Below are 23,113 nucleotides of genomic sequence, written 5' to 3' on the forward strand. Positions count from 1 at the left end.
GAACTGGACAAGGAGCAGTTTTATGTGCAGTAAGGATGGGCAGGGAAGCAATTCATTAAAAGAAAAAGGTACTTAAATTTATGGAGGAGAGGTATTGGTATTGGTATTGGTATTAAAGAGCAGATCTGGCTCAGAAAGTCCCCAGACAGCTGCAGGAGGACAGAGGGTTTCTGTTCTCCCTCTGAGCCACTGTGGGGTCACCTGGTGTCCCTTGTCCCAGCTGTTGTCCTCAGGTCAATCCAGATGTTGGTGTTTACTCACCTATTTGAGAACTTCCATCAGGGCAGAACTTGGTGCAGGTTTGTGTGCTCCTGCTGGAGGGAGTGACCACATGGTTGTCTCAATTTACTGGGAAGTGCCATGTCAGTCATGTCACCCCTAAAGTTTAATGAGGTGTCCATCAGCAGCAACAGCCCAGCCACAGCTCACATTTATTCCTTGGGCCATGAAGGGGTTAAAGCAGGTATTGATTTCCACTCTGGGTTTTCTTGGGAGTCCTTATTGCAGGTTCAGAGGCATTTTGAGGTTCCAGCAGGTCTGATGGGGCTGGCAAAGCTGAGCTCCTGTGTCTTTGCAGGTTACAAACCCCATTTCCTCATCCCTCCATCCCTGTGTGTGTGTAAAAGCCACGCAAAGCTGTAAGAAATGTGGTCCTTGTGCTCAGTGCTTCAGCTGCCAGATGGACAAAACCAATTAAATCAGCTCTCCCAGGTGCTGGGCCATTATGTGGGCAGAGATATGACCAGGAGAAACCATTTATTGCTCCTTTAAACCATTTCAGAGCATAGGCTGTGATCTGATGAGACTTGAGGGGATTGCACTTGAGGATTTTGTTGGGAGCAGGTAAGGCAGTGTTTGTGGGAATGGGGAGCTGCTGCTGCCTTTTCCTGGGGTCACACCCTTGGATTCCAAGGTGCTCGTGCACCTCTTGCTTCCCCTCAGCTCAGGGTAGATCTCCAGCACCAGAAATTGGGTTTGCACAGCATCAGTGCAGCCAGGGGACAGCACCATCTGTCACCCTGGCCAGCCCAAGGCTGAGCTGCTCTCCCAGACAGCCAGCACCTGCCAGGACCTCCCAAATTCCTTGTTTATTCCTTAAAACTTTGGCCCAGGGGAATTAATTATATTGTGCTCTTTATTGAATTGAATGTTTTTCTGCTGCATTGTGCTACAGCCTTGTGTACATATTTCTTTGTTGATTATATTCATTCCATTTTCAGAGTGGTTTTTTTGGTTTGGAAACTGGAAGACTGATGGATTACAAAATTGGGAAGGCACAATAGTTGCAATCACATTTGAAACATATAAATTTTGTGAAATAACGTTGATGTTGTGTAACTAGACTGAAATTTTTTCCTTCAGATGTGCTGTCCAATAATGTTTATGAAGTCCTTGGTAAGATAAATAATGCATGGACTTTTCTCACTAAACCTCCTGAGAGTGGAATTGCATCTAAACCAAAAATATCTCTGTGCTTCTTGTGTGCTGCAGTGGGTTTGGAAATGCTTTGCCATGGAAGGAAGAGCAGCTTTCTGATTTGGGTGATGATTTTAATCACCTCCAGCATATGCATGGGCTGCTTTTTTAAGAACTGAAAACATCCCAGAATATATGACTGGGGAAGAGTCAAGTGAAGGTTATCCTCACACTGACACTGGGATGTCAAAAAGCTTTTAGGGGAAAAGCAATGGGTGGCACTGACACCTGAACTAAAATGGGGTCCTTATGAATATTCCCTCTCTTTCCCAAACTCCTGAGTGACTCTGAACTTTGGGGGGTTTTCAGGGGGAAAAAAGATCTATAGCTGCATAGAAACTGGCGCTGGAGCAGCATTTATAGCAGAAATACAGCAGAAATCTCCACATTTCCCAGCTAATTGGTGGAGTAGGGAGCTCTGTGAGGTGTGGAGAAGCTCTGAGGTGATGGATTCCTGCTGTGAGCTCCCTGCCTGGCTGCCAGGGCTGCCATCCCTCTGCTGGGAGCTGCTCTGAGAACACTGTGGAGCACATTTGGAGCACATTTCCTTTCCTTACCTGCTGAAAAGCTTTGCAGTGGAGCCCCTGTGCTCTGTAGCACTGAATTCTCCTACATTAACAGGTTTTTTTCCTTTTTTTTCCTCTTTTTTTCCTTTTTTTTGGGGGGGGGGTTAGGGTTGGGATTGAAAATTCTTGAGATGGTATTTTGTGTTTGGACTCAGATACTTATTATTTCTTATTTATATTACAATTTTATAAGTTGTGAGTTTTACAGTATTTTATTCACAAGCTATGAAATGGTTTTGTATTTATTTCTGTAAGGTTTTTTAAGCAAACTATTTAATTAAGAAATGACACTTATTTTTACTTTTAACTTAACAACTAATTACTTATGTCTCATAATGTGGGCTATTTTGTTTAATTATAAAATACTACTTAAACTTATGAAGAACTAGTTATTGTTTTAAAACTTCTATTTTAGTTTTATATATTATTATTATATTTTAAACTTTAAACTTTATGTTTTCTATTATGTGATATTACACCCTTCTATTTAAACTATACACTTATAATCTTAGTTTTATTATTTAATTTTGGAAATCTCTACGGCTTCAGGTTAAATATAGTGTTTTCTTGAGGTCTGTGTTTTTCTACTCAGAAAGTTTAAAATTTTCAGTATCTAGAGTTCTAACAATTAGCAGTTCCATCTGGAATCATTAAACAACCAAACTTTTATTTCTTCCTACCAGAAAGCAATTTTTTTCCCCCAGATTTTTTTCCTGTTGTTCCATAACTGGGGCCACACGGAAGGCTGTAATTTCTAATCAAATATTTACCAGTCCTGTAACATCCATGTCACTGAGAAATTAAACTTGACTCTAGCTAATGAAAAGCTTAGCCAGGGGATGCACCAGTGTTCAGCTGTGGGGATCCATTACTTTCCACAAGATTTGTGTGTACAGGACTTAAACAAGGAATATTTGAAGAGGGAACCAAAGAGCTGAGGTTGATGCCATATTTAGTAGTGCATTATAATTTCTCTTGGAAGTGGCAGACCAGTAATCTGGGAATTTTGGCTGTCATCCTGCTACTGTTTATGAGCAATTTTAATGCAGTAATTACGTGTAGGGGAAATTCTTCACTAGGTTGATGAGATAAATGGAAATTTAATCTTTTTTTCTTGTTTGGTTGTCCAATCTTTTTATGGCATCCTTCTGGAAGCAAGGGGATGTAATAAAAGAATCTGGAACTCCATTGCTCCTTGGAAATACTGATAGTCTGAAAGATTTGCTCAGTCTAAGTTAAAGGCAGCTCATTAAACAAACAAATGAGCTGTCCTTAGAGCAATCAGTATTTACTATTAACTGAACAGCACAGTAAATAATGAATTGCAGGTAAGGAACTACAGATAAGTATTTGCAGTGAATTCAAATTACTTGACTTAAGCCTGAGGCAGAGAAAAGCAAATAGAAAGCCAGAAAGAGAAGGAGGAGGGGGGAAGAAGAAGGGAGAGGAGGGGCTGCAAATGTAACATTTGTTGTAGCAATCCGTGTTCATTTGTGATGCAGAAGAAAGATTTTCCTGGGCAATCTGGTGCCCCATCCCTGCTGCAGTGAGTCCACCTGAGAACAAAGGAGGATGTGGAATTCCTGGGGAAAAGGAGAAGAGGAGGTTTGGGGGAGACTTTTATCAATTTTTCCAGTACCTGCAGGGGGGTTACAAGAAGGCTGAGAGGGATTTTGGACAAGGACATGGAGGGACAGGACACAGGGAATGGCTCACACTGCCAGAGAGCAGGATGGACGGGATATTGGGAATTAGGAATTATTCCCAGCTGGGGCTGCCCCTGGATCCCTGGCAGTGCCCAAGGCCAGGCTGGACATTGGCGGGGAGCAGCCTGGGACGGTGGGAGGTGTCCCTGCCATGGTAGGGGTGGGAGAAGATGATTTTTAAGGCTCCTTCCAGCCCAAACCATTCTGTAATTCTGTGAAAAGCAGGACTCTGGGCCTGACCCAGCTCGGACAGCAGGGCTGATGCTTTTCCCAAGGTCAGGATTTTGCAAGTGGGTCCCTGGCACTGTCCTACCCCAAGGACAGAGCTGTGCTTTGGCACCAGCGAGACCAAAACCTGCCCATGGCTGCCAAGTGCCTGCACAGCTCCCTCAGTCATTTCTGCAAATTACTTCGGCAGTGAAATTGTTCATTTGCTGGGAGCTGGCAGACGTTGAGAAGTTTGGGTTTGGAGTTTAATCATGGTTGGAGTGAGAGATTGTTCTGCCTGGAGTTTGGGTGTGTGGCTGTGTCTGAAGGCAGGATGGATGGGCTGGCTGGGGGACGTTGCTCATTAAGGAAGGGGCTCGGGGTGTTTTGGGAGCTGGAGGTGAGAGGGAAGGTTGGGGATTTAATCAGGATCTCTGCAGTTTCACTGAGGCCTGCTGGGACAGCCAGAGGCGTGACAGGCGTCCTGAGCACCCAGAGCTTGGCAGCCCTGCCTAAATGTCACCTTAAAGAGGTGAAGAGCTTGGCCCAGGTCTCTGCAAGGAGGATGAGCCTCACCTGGCTGAGCACCAGCAGTGCCCAGAGCAGGGCACAGAGGAGGGAGCAGGGAGCTGGGCAGGTCAGGGAGGTCTGTGTGAAGTGTTGGCATTCCATAATCACTGTCACAGCCTCTGTCACTGCACCAGGGATAACAGACATGGGAGCACAAGGTTTATCTTGCTGGGAGGTTGTCACAAGGTAAATATCTCTGCAAAGAGCCTCGTGCTTGATTCCCATCACCCCAGGGCTGCTCCTCATGGAATCCCCTCCCAATAAACCAACCGAGATCCAAGGCAGCTGCAGGGAGGTTCCCACGTGGAATTACCTGCTGGGTGTGCACAGGTCCATCCCTGCTGGTCCCCCTGTGCTGCCTGCTCCCAAATGCTGCTGCTGGCAGCCCCCAGCATTAGTATTCAAGCCAGGGATCAGGAGTGAGGTGCTAGACAGGCCGACTAATTACAGCAGCCTGCAGAGGCAAGACGGGCTGTGCTACATGATGAAGGACATCCTGCTTACTTGGAACGTTGCTGCTCTGCTGTGGCACTTCATTTAAAAAAATAAGAAAAAAAAATAAGGTGTGAGCTAATTGGTTTGGTTAAGGAATCAAGCTGTGCTCTTGTTTTTTTCTTGGATGTAATCTGAATTTATACAATGCTTTGTGACACTCATCTAAAATTAAACTTGCTGTGACCTTAGCAAGCTGCACATCTCCTGTAATCCCAGCTCCCCTGCCTCTGGCTGCCATCCTGACCTGCCTGCTCCTGTCCCCAGAGCTGTCAGCAGATGGGGGAGAGGAGGCTCTCGCTGCCACCAACGTGCCATCTGCAGGCAGCAAGGCTGGGCAGGTTTTTATGAGCCGAAATTGCAATTCTGCATCCAGAGGGTTTTCTGTCAGAGCATCTGTTTTACTGCCGTGACACAGATCCGGGGCTGAGCGCGTGCCAGGAGCAGGTGAGGAGGGGGACAGCCCCATCCTGCAGTGACAGCAGCCATCAGGTGGCTGCTGGCTGGGGCTGCTGCGTGTCCTGTGTGTCCCCTGTGCTGTCACACAGCCCAGGTTTGGGCAGGCTGAGCTTTGGAAAGCTCCGCTGCTCACGAGTCAGAGCCAGGAGAACTCAAACTGAGGGAAGAGAGCTGCTGGTGTTGCCTGATTCTGGCTGATTTACACCCAGGATGGCCTGGGGCTGCCAGCTGAGCCTGTCCCCTGTTCCTGTCCCCTCCAGTGCCCTTCTGCAGAGCAGGACACTAAGCAGATTAGTCAGCTTCTTCCATCAGCAAATACTCTGGGCCTAAGATACTTAAAAGACATCTGGTTTTTAGCCTCATTTCTAAACAAATGAGGCTTATGTGATTATGGTGTCTGTCGCCTGCCCCTCGTTGGCCAATTGCAATCCCCAGCTGGGGGTTTTGGGCTCACAGCTGTGAACTTCCAGGAACTTTCTGTGGGCTGGTGTGAACAGAACTTGTCCTGGAGGGAGGGCCACAGCACAAGCTGTGAGAGGGAATGTTCTTGGGAAAAAAAAATCTCAGGTTTGCCGGGAAAAGCAGCCACGAGGATAAAACCCCCGTGGACTGGACGGGTGTGGGTGTGTGCTGAGCTCTGCCTCTGCCCCAGCTGTGCTGGGCCAGCCCAGCTATGCACAGTGCCACCTCCTGCTGTCCCCACATGCCAACTGCTCCCGTGATCCCAGGATTGCTTTTCTGATCCCTGGATTAGCGGGCTGGGATGTGCAAAGACACCAGAGCTGTGTGTGAGGCAGGCTCAGCTGGGCTGCCAGGGGCCTGCCCTGGTGAGCTGTGCCCGTGGAGCAGAGCGGGCCGGGCCGGGCCAGCCTGGCCTGCCTGGTGGATCCATGGCTGCTGCACTGTGGCCTTGTCTCCACAATTGTTCTTTCACAGTTATCCTGACAGCTGAGGTCTGAATTCTCCTGGGGCTGATGTCCCTTAGCACTGTGAGGGGGTGCACAGGTGAGCACAGCTCGTGCTGGTTAATAATTCACTCAGGGACTGTGGATGAAGTTGGTGACCAAAATCCTCCATGCACCCACTTTTGCAGAATCCCAGAGTGCTTTTGGTTGGAAAGGGCCTTAAAAATAATTTTCTCCCACCATCCCAGGCTGCTCCAAGCCCCAGTGTCCAACCTGGCCTTGGACATTTCCAGGGATCCAGGGGCAGCCCCAGCTTCCCTGGGCACCCTGTGCCAGGGCCTGCCCACCCTCACAGGGAACAATTCCTTCCTGATTCTTCATCTAAATCAGAATGCTCTCCTTATCTTCTCTGTGAATTTCACTTAAATGCTTGTTAGAGCTGGATTTGTCTCCTTTTTGCAGCTACACAACATTTTTGCCTTGTCATTCAGAACCTAAGGATGTCCAATGGAATGTGTAAAACCCACACAGAGTAGTTCTGGGACTGGGAGGGAAAAGCAAAGGTTTCATGTTCTGCTTCCTAGTAATGAACTAAATGAGATTGTGTCCTTCTTTGAGCATAAATGAAAGGTAAAAGATGAGATTTATGAACAAGGTCATTAGTGTACCAAATTTCTCTCATTAGATCTGTTACATTACTTTCCAACTTACATAACTCTCATTAGAAAAATTTATGAACTGGAGTGATTACAAATACACCATATTCTAAACCATCTCTACTTTTAATTGCCAAACAAAAAAAAAAAAAATTCTGTGCTACAATAGAGCTGTACTTTTGTGCATGTGGTTTTTTTTTTGTTAGAATTTAAATAGAGGTTGTTCCTGAAGCCAGGAGATGGGGTGAGAGGAAAATGGACCATTTAGTGCAATTTAGCTGGAAACCTGAAGCATTGCTTTAATTTTGTAACTGTGTCAGACTCAGGTTGATATTGCAGGCTAATATTGCTGTTTGTTCTCCTCACCAGACTCCCACTCTCACATCCCTGTGCCTGATTTGAAGTGACAGTGAGCAGAAGCATAAGGTATCTCTCATTCTGTTTGGACTCCTTGTTTACAGAAGAGTGATGGAGATGCTATTAAGCACAAAAGGCACCACCATATGCCTGTTTTTCTTTGTATTGAGTTTGGCAGCAGCTATTGAAATACCATTATCAGGTGAGTTGTAGTTATTTGCTGTGTACTTTGCTGTTTTTGTTTGGTATTCCTTTGCAGCTCTCCCTGAAGGAAAAACACTAAATCCTCCTTTCCAGTTGTGTTCCATTTGGAATTTAATCTTGCCACAATGTGGCCTTTGGGAAATTCAGGTCTGATCAAAAGCTAAGCTGTCCTGTTTGGGCCTGCTTAAATGGAGCAGTAAAGTTGTCTGATAACATCTCTGTGGTGTTTGCCATCCAACACAACGCTTGGCTCCGAGGGTTTGGGTTTGTCCTTCACTTCAGTTCCTCATTTTGGCTCTGAATCCCCCTGAAGCTTGTTTGATGTGCATAAATCCCTCCTTCCTTGTCGTGCAAGCTGCCATTCCAGCCTGGGGAAGGAGCAGGTGGATGTCTCAGGGCCAGTGTTTGTCCCCAGAGGAGGATTTCACACTCTGTGCCCTGCCCTGGGGAGCAGCTCCTGCATCCCTCACCGGCTGAGATGAATTCAAACTGCTTGTTTTACATGGATCATGAGCTTCCAGGACACGTGTAAAATATGGGATGAGGCTCACAGGGAGCAATCCAAGGAAAGCCAGAGGACCCCTCTTCCTGGAGTACAGCCCAGACATCCCCAGCTTTGCATTTTTCAGACATAAATGGACAGGAGGGTTGAAAAAGTGCATTTTGCTTTGTTATTTTGGTTGCAAAAAAACAAAAACAAAAACCCAAAAAAGCACAACTCAACAATATTAGGATTTATGAATTATGGTGGGGAAAAATAAAGAAGTAAACCTAAGGAAGAATAAATTTAGGCTCTTTTTAGGGTCTCAGAGTAGGACATGGGCCAGTTTCAGGGCATCCTGTGGATCTGCCATGAGCTCTTAGCACTCTGGAGCCTGCCAATAGCCCTGGCTGCAAAGAGGAAGCCAACCAAGCAGATTTATAGGATATTTTTGTAAAACTATCCAAATCTGCATTGGAAAGTAGAGGTTTTTGGAGTTTTTTCAGGACGAAACTGCAGTGGCTCCTTGTGTTTCCCTAAGGCCAAAGTGGAGCTGTGACTGTAAAACACAGGACAAACTCTCTGGGCATCCACTACTTGTATGAACATACCCCAGGGAACCACCTAACCCTTAATTAGCTGTAATGAAGCATTTTATATTATAATAAAAATTATTTCTGATCAGTGGAGCTGGTGGGCTTGGAAGTGTTCAGCTTTGAGACCGACCATGTGATATGACAAGACACCGACTTTCACTCCGGCTTTGAGCTCCCTGCACTTAAAGCAGCACACAAAGAGCATTTTAATTCTCTTCCTGGCTGTTTGTAACAATGGGGTGATCCTATTATCCCAGCTCCACTGCAGGGAACATTCTCCTTCCTCTCTTACACAGGCTTTTGCAACACTTTAATTCCCTCAGAAAAAACCAGAAGTTGGTGCAGCCTCGGTGCGTGACCACGCAGCTGCACCCTGGGGCAGACATTAAACCAGCCTTGCAGTCCATGGCTTTTCTGGCAATTTTATCCAGGATGGAGGCAGCAGTTTGCTACTTCATGTGTGTGCATCTGTGTCTGGATTAAATCCAGTTTCTGACTTCACTGTGAATAAATTTGCCAGGCCACAGCTCAGTGCTTTGGCTCTGGTGTGGTCCCAGCTCCCCTCTGCCCTGGGTGGGTTTGGAGGGGAACCAGGGTGGGCACTGTCTCTCTGCCAGGCCTTTCTTTGGCCATGGAGGCAGTGACAGTGACCAGAGGGAGGTGTCCATGCCAGGGAGGTGATAATCATCCTTTTCCCAAGGCAAGGTTCACTTTCTGCAGGAATAATGCAATCCTGCCATTGTCCCTCTCCACTCGAGGGGAGCCCAGTTTGGCTGGAACTCTGTTCTAACCCAATTCCTCTTTGTGTTCAGTTTCCCAGCTTCCAACAATCACGGAGCAATCCCACACCCAGGTTGCCTACCCCTTTGATGAGGACTTCACCATTAAATGTGAAGCCAGAGGAAACCCCCAGCCCACGTGAGTACTGCTTGGAGAAGCAAACAGAAGCTGAGTTCGCTTTTAACCTTTGCCAAACATTGTTGTGTCTGTCAGGAGCTGCTGCACAAAAACCTGCTCGTCATCCTCAGCAGGGTTAAGGTTTGGCTTTGCATTCAGGCCATTCAGCTTTTGTTGCTCCATCACTTCCCCTCACCCTGTGAATAGGTATCAACATGGTTTTCCTTGCTGGGGGATGTTTCATTTCTCTGGCACGTGCCAAATTCACCCCCTGGTTTTAAAAAAAATCTTGTCTGGGTTGTGCTGCAAAGGATGGGCTGTGTCATGGTAATCAGAGGGGCCCAGCTGTTCCTCTGCCTGTTCCACAGCAACCCTAAAAATCCCAACCACATTAAACTGTGTATTCAAACAGCAATTTGCATTTTATCAGATACCTTGTCTGTACCTAACCTCAGCAGGGCCGTGGTGATGGTACAGATGGACACAGAAGGAGTTATTCAGATAAATATCCAAGGATAAGCTCTGTGCATTTTACACCAGTGTGGAAAAAAGAAAGATTTTTAATGAAAATGTGACTTAACAAGAGTGTAATAATAACACAGTAAAAACTCCTCCTGAGGCTTTCACCACTGAATGGTGTTTGGGCTAAATTAATAGCTGGTTTGAATGTCATTTTTTCTCTTTAATCCTTCCCTTCTCCTTTCTTTGCAATACAATTTAAACTTTCAAAGGCATTCTTTTATTTAGATTGAGACGATTTGGTAATTTTTAATTGAGCTCTGAATGGGGATTTGTAGCATGATAATAAATTCCCTTTGTTCCACTGTCAGTGCATCAGTGAAAAGTTTCCTGGTGTATTTAAATGATGTGATGGTGCCTGTTAGCTGAGGGCATCCCATATTTCCTCCATCCTGGAGCAGGATCCCATAATCCTTTCATCATGGATCAAGGCAGTTTTGCCAAGACCACTGAAGTGCCAAAACAATGGTTTTGTTGTTAATTATTTATTCTCTTAAAACCAAAAAGAAAGGTATATCTGCCACTAAATTGATGTTACTGCAGTTTCCAGTGTCTGATTTTAAATCAGTTTAGGCAAATTTCAGTCCAGAATTGCAGGTACAGGAACAGCATTTATCAAAATCACCCCCCAGCAGCATCTAAACTACAAACGGATCTAAGGCAAGGAGAACCTCAATGGAATCATCTGAATTTCTTCTGATTCAGCCCTGGTGGAGGGTGAGAAAGCTCTTGTGGATCTTTGCCATTCCAAAGCAGCAGTTCCACTACAGCCACAGCCTTTGCCAGCCTGGAGGTGCTGTGGGTGTGTGTCTTTCCCAGATGTTCTGTCTGTCCCTGGCCCTGCTCTGAGCTCTGTGCTCTGCTCTCATGGCACAGCCCAGAAAAGCAGAGTGTGGAAGGAGGGATGTGCCCGGGGGGCACAGGGGGCGCTCTGCCATTCAGCTCTCTCCTTTTCCATCCAGTTTTTCCTTTTATTTTGATAAAACCTTCTTGGCCCCATATTTTACCCCTCATTAATACCAAAATGCTGTCCTGGGGCCTGCCCACTGTAACATTTCTTTTCTTTTTCAGCTTTAATTGGACTAAGGATGGAAAACCATTTGATTTATCATCTGACCCCAGGATAGTCACATCTAACAACTCTGGAACTTTTGTGATCCAAAACCGGGGAATCATCAACAATTTCCAAGGGAAATATCGCTGCTTTGCATCCAACCTGCTGGGAACTGCCATGTCAGAGGAAATTGAGCTGATTGTTCCAAGTAAGGCCTTCATTTCTGCTTCGAATTTGTAATTATTACTTTTATTATTAAGGTGAGAACTGTCTTTCCTCAAAATAAATGGGAAAGAACCAGCTCACATGGCAAAACATGAGTTGTTTGTTATTCAGTGAACATTCAAAGAAAAAAGTTGTATTTTCTTCTTGAATAATTTAATTAAATTCCTGGTTTTGAGGACAGAAACTAAATCTGGATGTAGAATTTCAGACCACTGAACTATCAACTCCCACAGGTTATTACTGCAAAATAGCAACGGATGCAAATGTTTGAAAACTCCAGGGGAAGTGATTTGATCAGCTGTGAGTTCATTAATCTGATGTCAGCAACATTCAGGGTTTGGGATAAATACTGATGGGGAGAAGAATAAAGCCCTGGAACTGAAATGGAAAACAAGCTTAAAAATAAAGCAGGGAAAATTACTGATCCTAGAAATTTGTGCTTTATTAGCACGGAAGAAGGGCAGAGAGGGAAATGAGGGATTAAGGACCAGGTTTGTAGAAGTGGCATGAAATTTATGGATAGATTCAAAGAATTATTAAGGTTGGCAAAAAGCTCTTAAAATCAGAGTCCAACCCTTAACCCAGCCCAGCCAGGTTCAGCATTCAACCATGTCCCAAAGCTGAAACAACTGGTTTGTACCAATCCATTTAATCACCTGTAGTTTGGAATGTGAGCACACACTTTGGTTCTAAATTCAGGATTGAAACATAGGAAATGAGAAGAGGAAAATCAGAAGCAGAATCTTCCCAGAGGGAGTAGAAAGGACAAGAAACTCCCCCAGCTCTATGATGGAGCAGGGTGAGAACCTGAAGCAGGTTTTATGATGCAGTTCATTGGCAGACAGGGAGAAAAGCAGCAGTGCAGTGGATTTTTTTCAGGTGAGATCCTGCATTTCCCAGCTCCTGCAGTATTTTGTTATGAAATATCTGACAGCTCCATGCTCAAGTGGAATCCATGTGGCAGGGGAGGCATCCCCAGCCTTCTCAGCCCCACAGTGACAGGAGGTGGCTGCTTTTGTACAGAAAACACTTCTGGCAGATCAAATGGGCTATGAGAAACACGAATAAACATTTTTGTCCTGTCTTCAGCATAGGAAATAATCCTGAGAAGCATCCCAGGCACTGCCAGGGCTGGGAGAGTCGTGGTGCTGTGGGCACACTGAAACCCAGACATTGCAAGGGCTGGGAGGATTCCTGGGAGGAAGCTGCTGAGGATGCCATGTAAATGTGTTTTATGAGTGCTCCTCATGAAAGACACATTTGTCCTCCTCCCATCCAGCTTTATGGATTTCTTTTTCCTTGGGAAATCGATTTCTTGTTGCAATGTGCCACACAGCAATCCCTGAGGCCAGAGCTTGGTGTTGGGTGAGGAATTTGCAGCGTTCCAGGTGTTGCCCTGTGGTTTAGTCTCCACCACCTTGCAGCTGTTTTAGGGAAGAACTTTCCAGAGCAGAGGAGGGTTGCAGAAAGCTTTAGGGCAGTGAGTTGAGGTTTATTGAACTGTTGACAGGGTAGGATGGGCAGCTGATGGCAGCTGGAGTTTCAGGCAGACAGGAGAGTGATGCAGTTAAACTTCAGACATGGTTTTGGACTTTGGAGCCTGGCCAGGGCAGTGTGGTTAATATAACTTCTCTAAAGCAAAATATCTCAAACTCATTACATTTGAGAGGAGTTAAAGTGTCGTGTTTGTACCTCCAGCAGCAGAATATTCTGATATTCCATTGCTACTGAACTAAAAAAGATGGAAAACAAGGAGTTGATGTCTGTATTTGGGATTATTGAATCTGTATTCAGAGAGGAGATGTTTTGCTTTTAATGAAGAACAGTCTAGAGTAGCTTAAGTAGATATTAAATATATTGGGAGTGGATGGCAATAAATTTATGGAGAGGTTACAAACATGGTTGTTATCAAAAGCAAGAGGAATTTTAGTGCTAATATATGCAAATTCCTAAACCCAGAGAAAAAAAAATACATGGTACAGATAATGTATTAGAGGGATTTACCCAACTCACACATCTTTTGAAGCACATTTGCTGTTATTAGAACTCTTCTGCCATCAGTTCTTTCATTTACTGGTGCAATGTAAGTGCTGCAAATTAAATCAGGATTCAGAGAGGAGTAGAAGGCACCTTTGATTTTCTAAAGTGCTCTACAACTGTGCCCCAGTGCAAGAGCTGCTGGTGCACAGATCTGCTGTAAATCAGACCCTGCCAGGGAGGGGCTGGGGATAAATCACCTCTATTCACCCGCAGGTTTTGGAGCACAGACTGGTACATGTGAGATCACTCCCTGCATTCAGGATAATGATGCAGAGGTGGCAGAGCTGTGCCAGCTGCATTCAAGGCAGATGTAAAGCTCCTTGGCAAAGTCACTGTGCCAGGGAAGGGAAGAAAACCCCAGTGAGGCAGAGCAGGGCAGTTTCTTTCATAAATTACATTTCCACTGCAGAAGCAGAATACTGGGTCTGTAAGGCTGCTGCTGAAAAGGAGAACAAAAGAGTGTTTACTCACAGTAGTCATTCCAGGAAAGCAATAGAAATGTCAGCAGAAATGATCATTAAATCTCACCTACATAATGAAAATACCCCACCTCCCCTATGTAGGATGACATTAAGAAGAGGGGGAAGAATGGGCTCTGAGGATCTCGATGTGTTTGCAGCACTAACAAAGGCCAGATTGTTACAAGATACATTCAGCATGAAAATGAATTTAAATGGTGAGAACACAGACTTCAGCTTCCCTCCTCCAGCATTTCGGGAATCTGCTGCTTGAATTAGTGAGCAGGCCCAATGCCAGAGGAAGGAGAAGAAGTACACTTTAAACTTCTTTAATTAACTGTGCTATGAAAGACTCTTCACGGCAGACTGAGTTAAGATTTATGCTTGGTATTTCTAAAGCTGCTGCTCCAAAAGACCTGAGGATGGAAAAATTGGCTGAATGTAAAATTCTCCTGTGGCAGGCTGTGTTCTGATGTGATGTTAGTGCAAGAATTCCCATAGAAACCAGACCTGAGTTAATATTCAAACACTCAGGTGTGAATATCCTGAAATCAGTCAAAGATGCTGAGCTGATACTGAAGGAGGAGGTCTCAGTTTTGTGAAGGCTTTGGTGTAGCTTTTATGGGAGAGGAAACAAAAGAGAGCAATCACTGAGACTTTGCAGGTGGTGGGGATGGAATTCAATCCTCTTGCCTCCTAAGGCACCTTCACCTGTGACCACCTAAATCATCGGGCTCACCCTGATTCCTGCCCGTGGCCATCATTTTGAAAAGGATAACAGAGATTACACAGAAAAAAGCTGTCACTGATTCCATTCCCCATCTTCAGGGGTGAGTGGACTCCCAGCCAGGCTCTTCCTGACAGCCAGGCTTTGCTAGCTTTTTCAATTTAAGGCAGCAATTAAAAAAATCCATAAACAAGCAGGGTCGTATCTCATAAACAGTTCAAAGGCTGCAATGGAAATTACAGATTTAACTGCTGCTCCTGCTCCATGGATCAGAATATCAATTGAGGCACAGAGATGAGCCCTGGAAACCTCCCAAGCTTCACTCAGTGCAGCTCAACATCAGGGACTGCAAGTCATGGTTCAGATTCCTTGAAATGTTGGGCTGTTCGCTGTACAGGATACAGATCTGTATGAAAAATCATAATTAGATACTAATTTAAGTGTGTATGGAGCTGGAAATTTTGAGGTTATAGAAAATCCTTGACTATTTCTGCTTTGCCTCACTTTTACATCCTTTAAGGGTCTATTTGCAAGGAAAAATATGAGACTATCCATGATGGATCAGGCTAAATTCTCCTTTATCCCTGGATATCTTCGGTTGAATCCACAGGGAAGGTTATAAGACCAGACCTGGGTTACAGTGATGTTTTTCTAGAATAATTTCACCATGTATTTGCTAATTGCTGATTTATCATCCTGAATTCACTCCATTTTGCACCTGATATTGGTAGAAACAAGCCACAGGGATCTCAAGGACAAGTTACCTGGAGAAATGCTTTTCCTTTGTTCCATTTCCCAACACTTGACCCCAAAACATGTAAAATACCTGATGGAATGGGCTCCATTCTCACATAAACTGGAATAAATTGCCATAATTGATAGAGTTTTAGTGTGAAGTCACTGTAATCAGCAGTAAGACAAAAATTTAGCTGTAGGATAAAAACTGAGCTGCAGCACAAGGAGTCCTAAATGGATCCCTGAGTAAATCTGGAGCAATGTTGGGAACTGGAGTTCCCATCTCTGCTTGCTGTATTTCTGAACCTCTATTCGTGCTAAATTCAAATCAAGCCTTTCCATTGCGCTGTATTGGTGTCTCTCCTGTGTGCTTTAGGTTGAGAAGGGATTTTCTGAAGGGATAAGGAGGAGAGACTCAGGGTCCTTTCTGGATTTTTTCTCAGTCTCCCAAATTGGGTGCTCCAGCCTGGTCTGAAGCACAGCTCAGTCACTGAACTTTGAGTCACCCCAGGGATTAAACAGATCCTGGCTCCTTGCACAAATGACTCTGGCCACTGATAATCTTCTGTTTCCATGGTTCACACACTGGCAGAGCACTTCAGTTCTGGTTTTTGAGTGCAGCCTTGTCAGGAAAAACCCCTTGGCCAGCAAAGCCTTTCCCAGGAGTATTTGAGGAGGTGTCACAGTGGTATTTTGGGAGATTCTCCATAGCTGGAGTTGGGAGTGCAGGTTTCCCTCTTCCCCGTGGCTGTTCCACTCACACCCCATGGTTTGTGTGTGGATTTAGAGTCACTAAATCCCTCTGCTCTCCCCTTTGCCTTGGGAAGTGGGAAGCAGCACCCAGAGCTGTGCTGGATCCTCTGTCCCCTCCCATCACATCCCTGTGTGATGGGGCATTCCATGGAATATTGATGGAGCAGTGTCAGTGCTATCACTGCAGAGACATCAGCTGGAATTTTCAGTGGCCATGTGAGAACTCTGTTCAACATCAAACACTTCCATGGCACAATTTATTTTGTGTTTATTTTATTATGCTGTGGAGTTGAACTCAGCTGTGATACTTTCTGTGATCAGCCACAAATCAGTGGTGATTGATTCTAGAATATCCTCTAATTAGAGCACAGGAGCCCTGAAAAAATATCCAAAATATTGCCTGCATAGACATTCTGAAGATTGATGTGCAAAAGGCAAAGTGTAACATGACAGAAGCTTTTTATTTTTAATAAATTGAATTCAGAAGTAGGTATTTTTTTTTAGTCTTTGAGACCAGTGGGACCCCAGCAAAAGAAATTATGCTTGTCAGAGGGTTAGGCTCAGGAATTTATCATGAGTTTTCATCTCTTGCAAAGCTTCAAGGATTAAACATTTGAATTTATCATTGTGAGGATGAAAATCAAAGTTTTTCAATGCTTTTCATGGTGAACTAAGCAAAAAAAAAAAAAAAGGCATGGAAGGACCTGTGGTGCAGGTGCTTGTTGGAGATGGAGGACATTTGGGGTCAAATTGCTGCTTCCCCCAGTGAAATCCAGCTGCCAACATCTGGGCCCCACATTGGAGATGAATGTCTGTGCTGCCAGCTAATGACACCAGGACTGTGACTTGTCACTGTCTCCTGTTGGGACTCAGTAAATCTCTGTATAATTCTGTAATTACCGGCCACAGAAATTCACTGAGAAGCCCAGTGGTTATGGCACCCAGCTAGGTTATCAGAAACCCAGATTTATTTCTGCTAAATGAGGCAAAAAATGGGTTTGAACAAGGGGTTCCGGTGTCCTAAATAAGTGGTGCCATATTTGTCCATTTGCTGATCCATTGGTTTGGTCAGAAATCCCTTTATCCTTCCCTGACCCAGCTTATTGAAAGTTTTGTTGGGAGTGTCGTGCTTTGGGGAATAAATAAGCTTTAGATCAAGAAATTGGCTTTTTCCTGCTGGAAAATATTCCACCTCTGCAGTCAGCAGATGTATTTCCCAGGGCTTGAAGTATGCAGGTTACTGAAGGTACTGGATATGAATATGCAGCTCTTTTTTTTTACCTGAAATTTCACCTACAGAGTGGGTGATGCTCATTAGCTGCATTTTGCCTCTCCTAAGAATTCCTAACCTATTAATAACCCTCCTGGAGATAAAATCTCTGCAGAGTCTGCATTCAGCACTGGAGTGATTGCTTCTTGTCGTGTTTACTAACCCTGAGATGTGTGAAGCGTCCTCAGAGTCCCATCCCTGCATTTCTCCCCCTCTCCTTCCCTTTGCCCCCTGCACTGGGATGTTGCAGGTTCCCTGCTGGACCACTGATGTCTCAAGATGTGGAGCTGCTCTCAGAGCTCCCCGTCGTGACAGGGAGGTGATGTTGGCTGTGCCAGTTTAACTGTGCACAGCCAGGAACCTTCTGCATCCTTTGCTGTTTCATTTCATTTAATTAAGCTGCTCATTTTGCCTGTTGATGCTGGTCTGAAGTGAAACTTTGGCCAGTTGGAACTTGCCTGAAATGAAAGCGGGAGGCAACGTCAGCCCTGAAACTGCCTCAGCTCAGTTCCTTCAAGGGGTGGTTCCATCTTGCAGGCTGCTTGTTCTGGGATCACCTCCAAGCTGAGCCTCCCTTGGTCTGGGGTGGGCTCCAGCCCAGCTCTGCTCCCCATTTTCCCATATCAGCTCCAGTGGCATTTTGGGCGTCCAAATTTGCCCAGGTGTGCCAGGCTTTGAGCAAAATGCTGGCATCAGGTGCTATGGGTGGTGAAACATTGATGCATTAACCATTTATTTATCCTGTGTTTAAGCCCAGCTAGAGCAGCCCTGGTTACAGCCCTGGGAGCTTTGTGCCAAGCCTGTCCTGCAGCCCTGCAGGAATCCAGGCTGAGCCTCCAGGCGTGAGGAGGCAACAGAGGCTTCACAGCAGCCTTCCCCTGATCCTGGAGATGGAGGAGAGATCCAGGCAGGAGCCTGAGGGCTGTCCTCACCTGCAGGGACTTGCAGTGGGTCCTTAGGAGCTATGTTTGATCCAAGGCTTTCCAGAACATTCCACACTCCCAGGCTGCTTCCTGATCTCCTGGTGATTCCCTGTGCAGGCTGTCCTAGAGCAGAGGCTGGGCAGAGTTCCAGAATAAAGCAGGGATTTATTCAAAGCATCTCCTCCATGGATCCACCTTGGGCAGCACAAGAGCCCAGGGCTGCACCCAAGATGAACCAAAATGGCCCCAAAATGAACCCAAGATGAACCAAAATGGCCCCAAAATGCACGGCCGGGCACGGGCTCTGTCCCTGGGGTCAGTTCTGCTCCATTTGCACCTTGCAGTTCATTGTCCCATTCCAGCTTTAGCCCCTGCAGTCCCACCCTGCTTGTTTTTCTCTCTCCAGCCCACGGGGTTTGTGCTCCTGGGCTGAGATTTGGATCATTTGTCCTTGGTGCCCAGCTGGAGCAGGAATTGTTTTGTGTCCCTGCTCTGTGCACAGAGCTCACCGTGCCCTGATGTGAAGCTCAGACCCGCACACTAAAGCAGCACAGAACTGAAAAACAGAAAAGCTGAACCTGAGGCATCACTGGGACCAGCTGGGGCCCCACCAGTGCACAGCCCTCAGTGCCAGGCTTGTCCTTAGGGACCCTTTGGCCTTGAGTGGTCCCTTCCAGACAGCACAAAGGAGCTAAAGAAAGTGTTTGAAAAGAATTGTGTTAAAGTAAAGCCAAAGCAAAGCACAGGACATCACAAACAAGTGTTAAACATCTCCATTCAGTGCCTGGCTTTGGATAGGATGCTCCGAGAACTTTGTGAACGAAGGGATTCCTATTGTGAGTGTTCCAGAACTCAGGGACTTCCTACTCTGAGTAAAACTCATCATAACTCTGTGCCTCTGTGTAAATTAAAATTGGTATTAAAGGCAGAGAATGCAAAGGATGATGTAAAGGTAAATATTTTATTAAAAGTGTATCAAGAGGAAAGCAAAAGGCAAAATTTCAAAAGGTACCAATAATAGAGGAACTTTGCTTTTTTCTGCAGGTGTACCAAAATTCCCCAAAGAAAAAATTGAGCCTCTGGATGTGGAGCATGGAGATTCTGTGATCCTGCACTGCAACCCCCCGAAAGGCATCCCCCCTTTGCATATCTACTGGATGAATATTGGTGAGGAAATGGTTTTTGCACAATTCATACAAGGGGGCTCAAAGCATTTGTCTTTCAGAGCAGCTTCATTGCAGATTTGTCATGGGTAGGAATTGTAATTGTGCAAGTGCTTGGAGAGATATCTGGATATTGAAGAACAAAATTAAAAAATGGAGGGTGGAGATCTGGTTTGACATGACCCAAAGTTAAATTGTTGAGTGCATTGACACAGCTTCTCATTAATTATGAGATATCAAATAATTTATATATTGCTGAATCTATCAGTGATGAGGAGTCCTGCATTTAGAGGAGAGAGGATATCACATGTCAATATGTTATCATCATTGTTTTCCTCTTTCCATAAATTGATGATTGATTTATGATCCTAAGGGAAAAATAATCCACCAGGTTTATATAATTAGTTCCTGGTGGGTTTCTGTCCTGTTATTCTGCAGTGTTTGTGTTCTGCAGGAATTTCTGGCTTTTGGGAAGCAAATAACTCTGGGTTTTAATTATCAATTTTTCCTTATCAGTTATATAGAGATACATTATTATATAAAAATATTTTAATCACTTTTATACTGAATATTGGTTAATAACCCATTAGCTCTGCTGGATTTTCTGCCTCTTTCACATCAGAGTTTCATTTTCTGTATCTGGAAGGCAGCACATGAGGGGAGCGTTTGGTGAAACAGCCCCATGTTGTTCCCACCTTATCATTTGCTGCTAGAAACGAAAGGATGAAACTATTTTCAAGCTAAGAACGATTTATGGCTCAGATAAACATCAGTCTCAGAGGCTGAGAGGTTTTAGAGGGGCAAGAACTCGGCCATAGCTCAGAGAAGTCACAGGTTCTTTGTTACACGGCAATATAGAACTTTCTAAACCAATGGACAGTTGTTACAGGGTTTATTTTGCCTTTCTCTCCTATCATCTTTACTTAATTTTGCTGCACTGTGGTAATTTTACCCATTGGGCTTCTGTCTCACATGCACACATATGCTTTTCTATTATAACTTCTAAACTCTTAGTTTATTCCATCCAGCCACACCCCTACACTATAAACCCTTCACCATTTTATCAGTACAGTTTCTCACTTACTTAAGGCATATTCTCAACTATAGAAACATAACTTTATGTTTTTTCTGCTTAACATCTGTGTACTGTATTTTTGCATCAATCCAAGTGTCCCTCAAGGCTGCAGATCAAACCCTTCAGTGTCTGTGCAAGTTTCTGTTTTTCTGATTCCCACACCACCTCACCGTTACTTTCCCTTGCCAGATTTGCAGCACATCCCACAGGATGAGAGGGTCTCCATGAGCCTGAAGGGAGATCTCTACTTTGCCAACGTGGAGGAGAGTGACAGCAGGAGTGACTATTGCTGCTTTGCAGCCTTCCCCAGGCTCAGGACCATCGTGCAGAAGATGCCCATGACGCTCAAGGTTTCCCGCTGTGAGTGTGGGGCTCAGCTCTTTCTTTGCTGCTGCTTTCTGAGCTCCCCAGGCAGCAGTGCATGCACATGTGTGGCTCTCAAAACACAGGGCACCTTGCTGAGTTTATTTCCTGCATTATTAACCTCGTTCTTGGGGCTAAATTTCACTGGGAAAAGCTTCTTGCTCCAGCCTGTGTTCTAGGTGGCCATCCCAAGGCATCAGTTTCTCCTGTCCCATCTGGGTCACCAGGAACTGATGCCTTGGGGGGGCTGCCTAGAACAGAGGTTAGACAAAATTAAGAGATAAAATGGGTATTTATTAAAGGTCTTTGATAAGCACACCTTGGGCAGTCAAAGCCTCCCAGAGGCGACACCCAAGATGGACAATGGTCACGAGTTTTTCAGACAATTTTAAGTTTGGTCCATTTACGTATCAGGGGTTAATTTTCCAATTACAGCTTCAGGTAATGAAGCAATTTACTCCAAGTTTACCCCCAAATTCACTGTTGTTTACATTTCCCAGGGCCTGAGACAGTGAAGTGTCCTTGATTGCCAGGCCTGGAGAGGAATTGCTGTGTCTGCCCCAGATGTGAAGACAGTAGCTGACACTCTCTATGGAGTTCAGTTATACACTAAAGCAGTACAGGGTTTGAACAATTTAAAAGCTAAAATCCTAAGGCATCACAATCAGACCCCAAAAGTTCCCTGTCCTTGCTCCTGCTGTCCCCACAGTGAAAGCCAAGGATGCATCAGGGAAATCTGCTGCTCTTGAGTCCAGCAGGTCCCCCAGGAATGGGGCTTCACTGGGTTTTGAGGACTTTGTGGCTGCCTCTTCCCTGGGCAAGGCCTGCTTTGGTCCAGCCTCAGCAGAGAGGTTGGAAGGATGATGTTTTCCAGGTTTTTCCAGGCAGCCTGGAGCATCAGAAACACAAGAGGTGTTTCCAATTCCTTGATGAAATGAAGTGTAGGGAATTTAAGATTTCAGTTGTTCATTGTGGATCTTTCAGACTTACACAGCCCAGAAAGCCAAGGAGAATTTTGTCTTCATGAATGAAACCCTCATGTTTAATATGTGATTTTTGAGAGTTTTCTTGTTGAGATAAAAAGAAAAAAGGTTAATAGTGGCTTTGTGTGTTTAACACTTGCTTAGACTGTATCTTGGGGTAATAATTGTGAGAAAAACATCCAAATTCAATGTTGCTCTCCATGCCTTTTCACATGGGTTTGGTCCCCCACACATGCACACAGAGATTAGAGAAAAACAAGATGGGTTTTGGCTGCTGGTAGCCCTGGAAGTGGCCCAAAAAGCCACTTCAGTGTGTCCATCTTGTCATCAAAGCCACAGGACTTGGGCCAGGAAAAGATGAGAGGCACGAACTGAAAGGGTTTTGTAAACTCAGCTTGACATTGCCCACTCCACCCTGTGCCAAGGGCCTGGTGAGGGACTGCATTAAAAATAACTGGGACAAAAATAAGCAATAAGAAACAGGAGAATGGATAACATTTTATAACATTTCTCTTTGTGGATAGTTAGTGATTTTTATTACTGTAGATAGCAAGGATGAAATGCTGATTATATCACCCACGAAGTATTTTTCAGAATAACACAAATCTTTAAAGCATTTTCATTGTATTTTCAAAACTCAGTGGCTCATCTGTTGCTTTCTTTTATATTTTTCATTCTTTCTTTCTTTTGGGGCAGAAATTGGTGGGTGGGGAGGGGCATGGTTTTGTTTTGGTTGGTTTATGGTTTCCTTTGATTCTGTCTCAACCCTGCATGTTTGTTTGGTTGTCATTTTTATTTATTTCAGTAAAGCATGCTAATGACTCAGGCTCACCTAACGCTGCTGTTACTAAGGGTGAGTTGAATCCATCTGTTTTTAGCCTTTGAACTGAGACTCCACCAGCTGAGGTGAAATGGGAGCTGCTCAAAAAACACGTCACAAAGGCCTCTTGATTGTGATGGGGTGGATTTAAGCAGCCCAGGGAGCACAATTGGCTCATCTTGTAGTTTCTGAGAGCAATCTGCAGGGCTTTTAATGAAAAAGGCATTTTTTTACTTGAGAAAGAAGCTTTGTAAGGGGGTGGAAGTGAGGACATTGATGTTCAGGGTTTCTCATGTTATCAATTCAGAGCAGGAGCCAGAGCTGGATGCTCCAAATCTTTTTCTGGCAGTTAAAGGAACTCTGGGATGAGAGAGCCAAGGTTTGACACTGTGAATTCATGTCCCAGGGGTCAGCCTGGGGCTGCCTTGCTCCA

At 44.9% G+C, this 23,113-nt stretch overlaps 1 protein-coding gene across 6 annotated transcripts in view; it reads left to right on the forward strand.

Moving 5' to 3' along the window:
• The window catches only part of CHL1 (cell adhesion molecule L1 like), a 128,886-nt gene that overhangs the window by 67,605 nt on the left and 38,168 nt on the right, over positions 1-23,113 (forward strand). For 5 of the 6 annotated variants that reach the window (XM_054515977.1, XM_036390720.2, XM_036390718.2 and 2 more), the window contains 6 exons: positions 7,407-7,596; positions 9,488-9,593; positions 11,163-11,353; positions 19,321-19,443; positions 20,704-20,874; positions 22,666-22,713. In XM_054515977.1, the coding sequence (XP_054371952.1) occupies positions 7,506-7,596; positions 9,488-9,593; positions 11,163-11,353; positions 19,321-19,443; positions 20,704-20,874; positions 22,666-22,713 (730 nt within the window). In that variant the 5' untranslated portion in view covers positions 7,407-7,505. The remainder of the gene's footprint in view (positions 1-7,406; positions 7,597-9,487; positions 9,594-11,162; positions 11,354-19,320; positions 19,444-20,703; positions 20,875-22,665; positions 22,714-23,113) is intronic. The other variant, XM_054515975.1, reaches the window with a different exon arrangement.

The sequence above is a fragment of the Molothrus ater genome, chromosome 11 (genome assembly GCF_012460135.2).
Source record: "Molothrus ater isolate BHLD 08-10-18 breed brown headed cowbird chromosome 11, BPBGC_Mater_1.1, whole genome shotgun sequence".
In the NCBI taxonomy this organism is placed as follows: Eukaryota; Metazoa; Chordata; class Aves; order Passeriformes; family Icteridae; genus Molothrus; species Molothrus ater.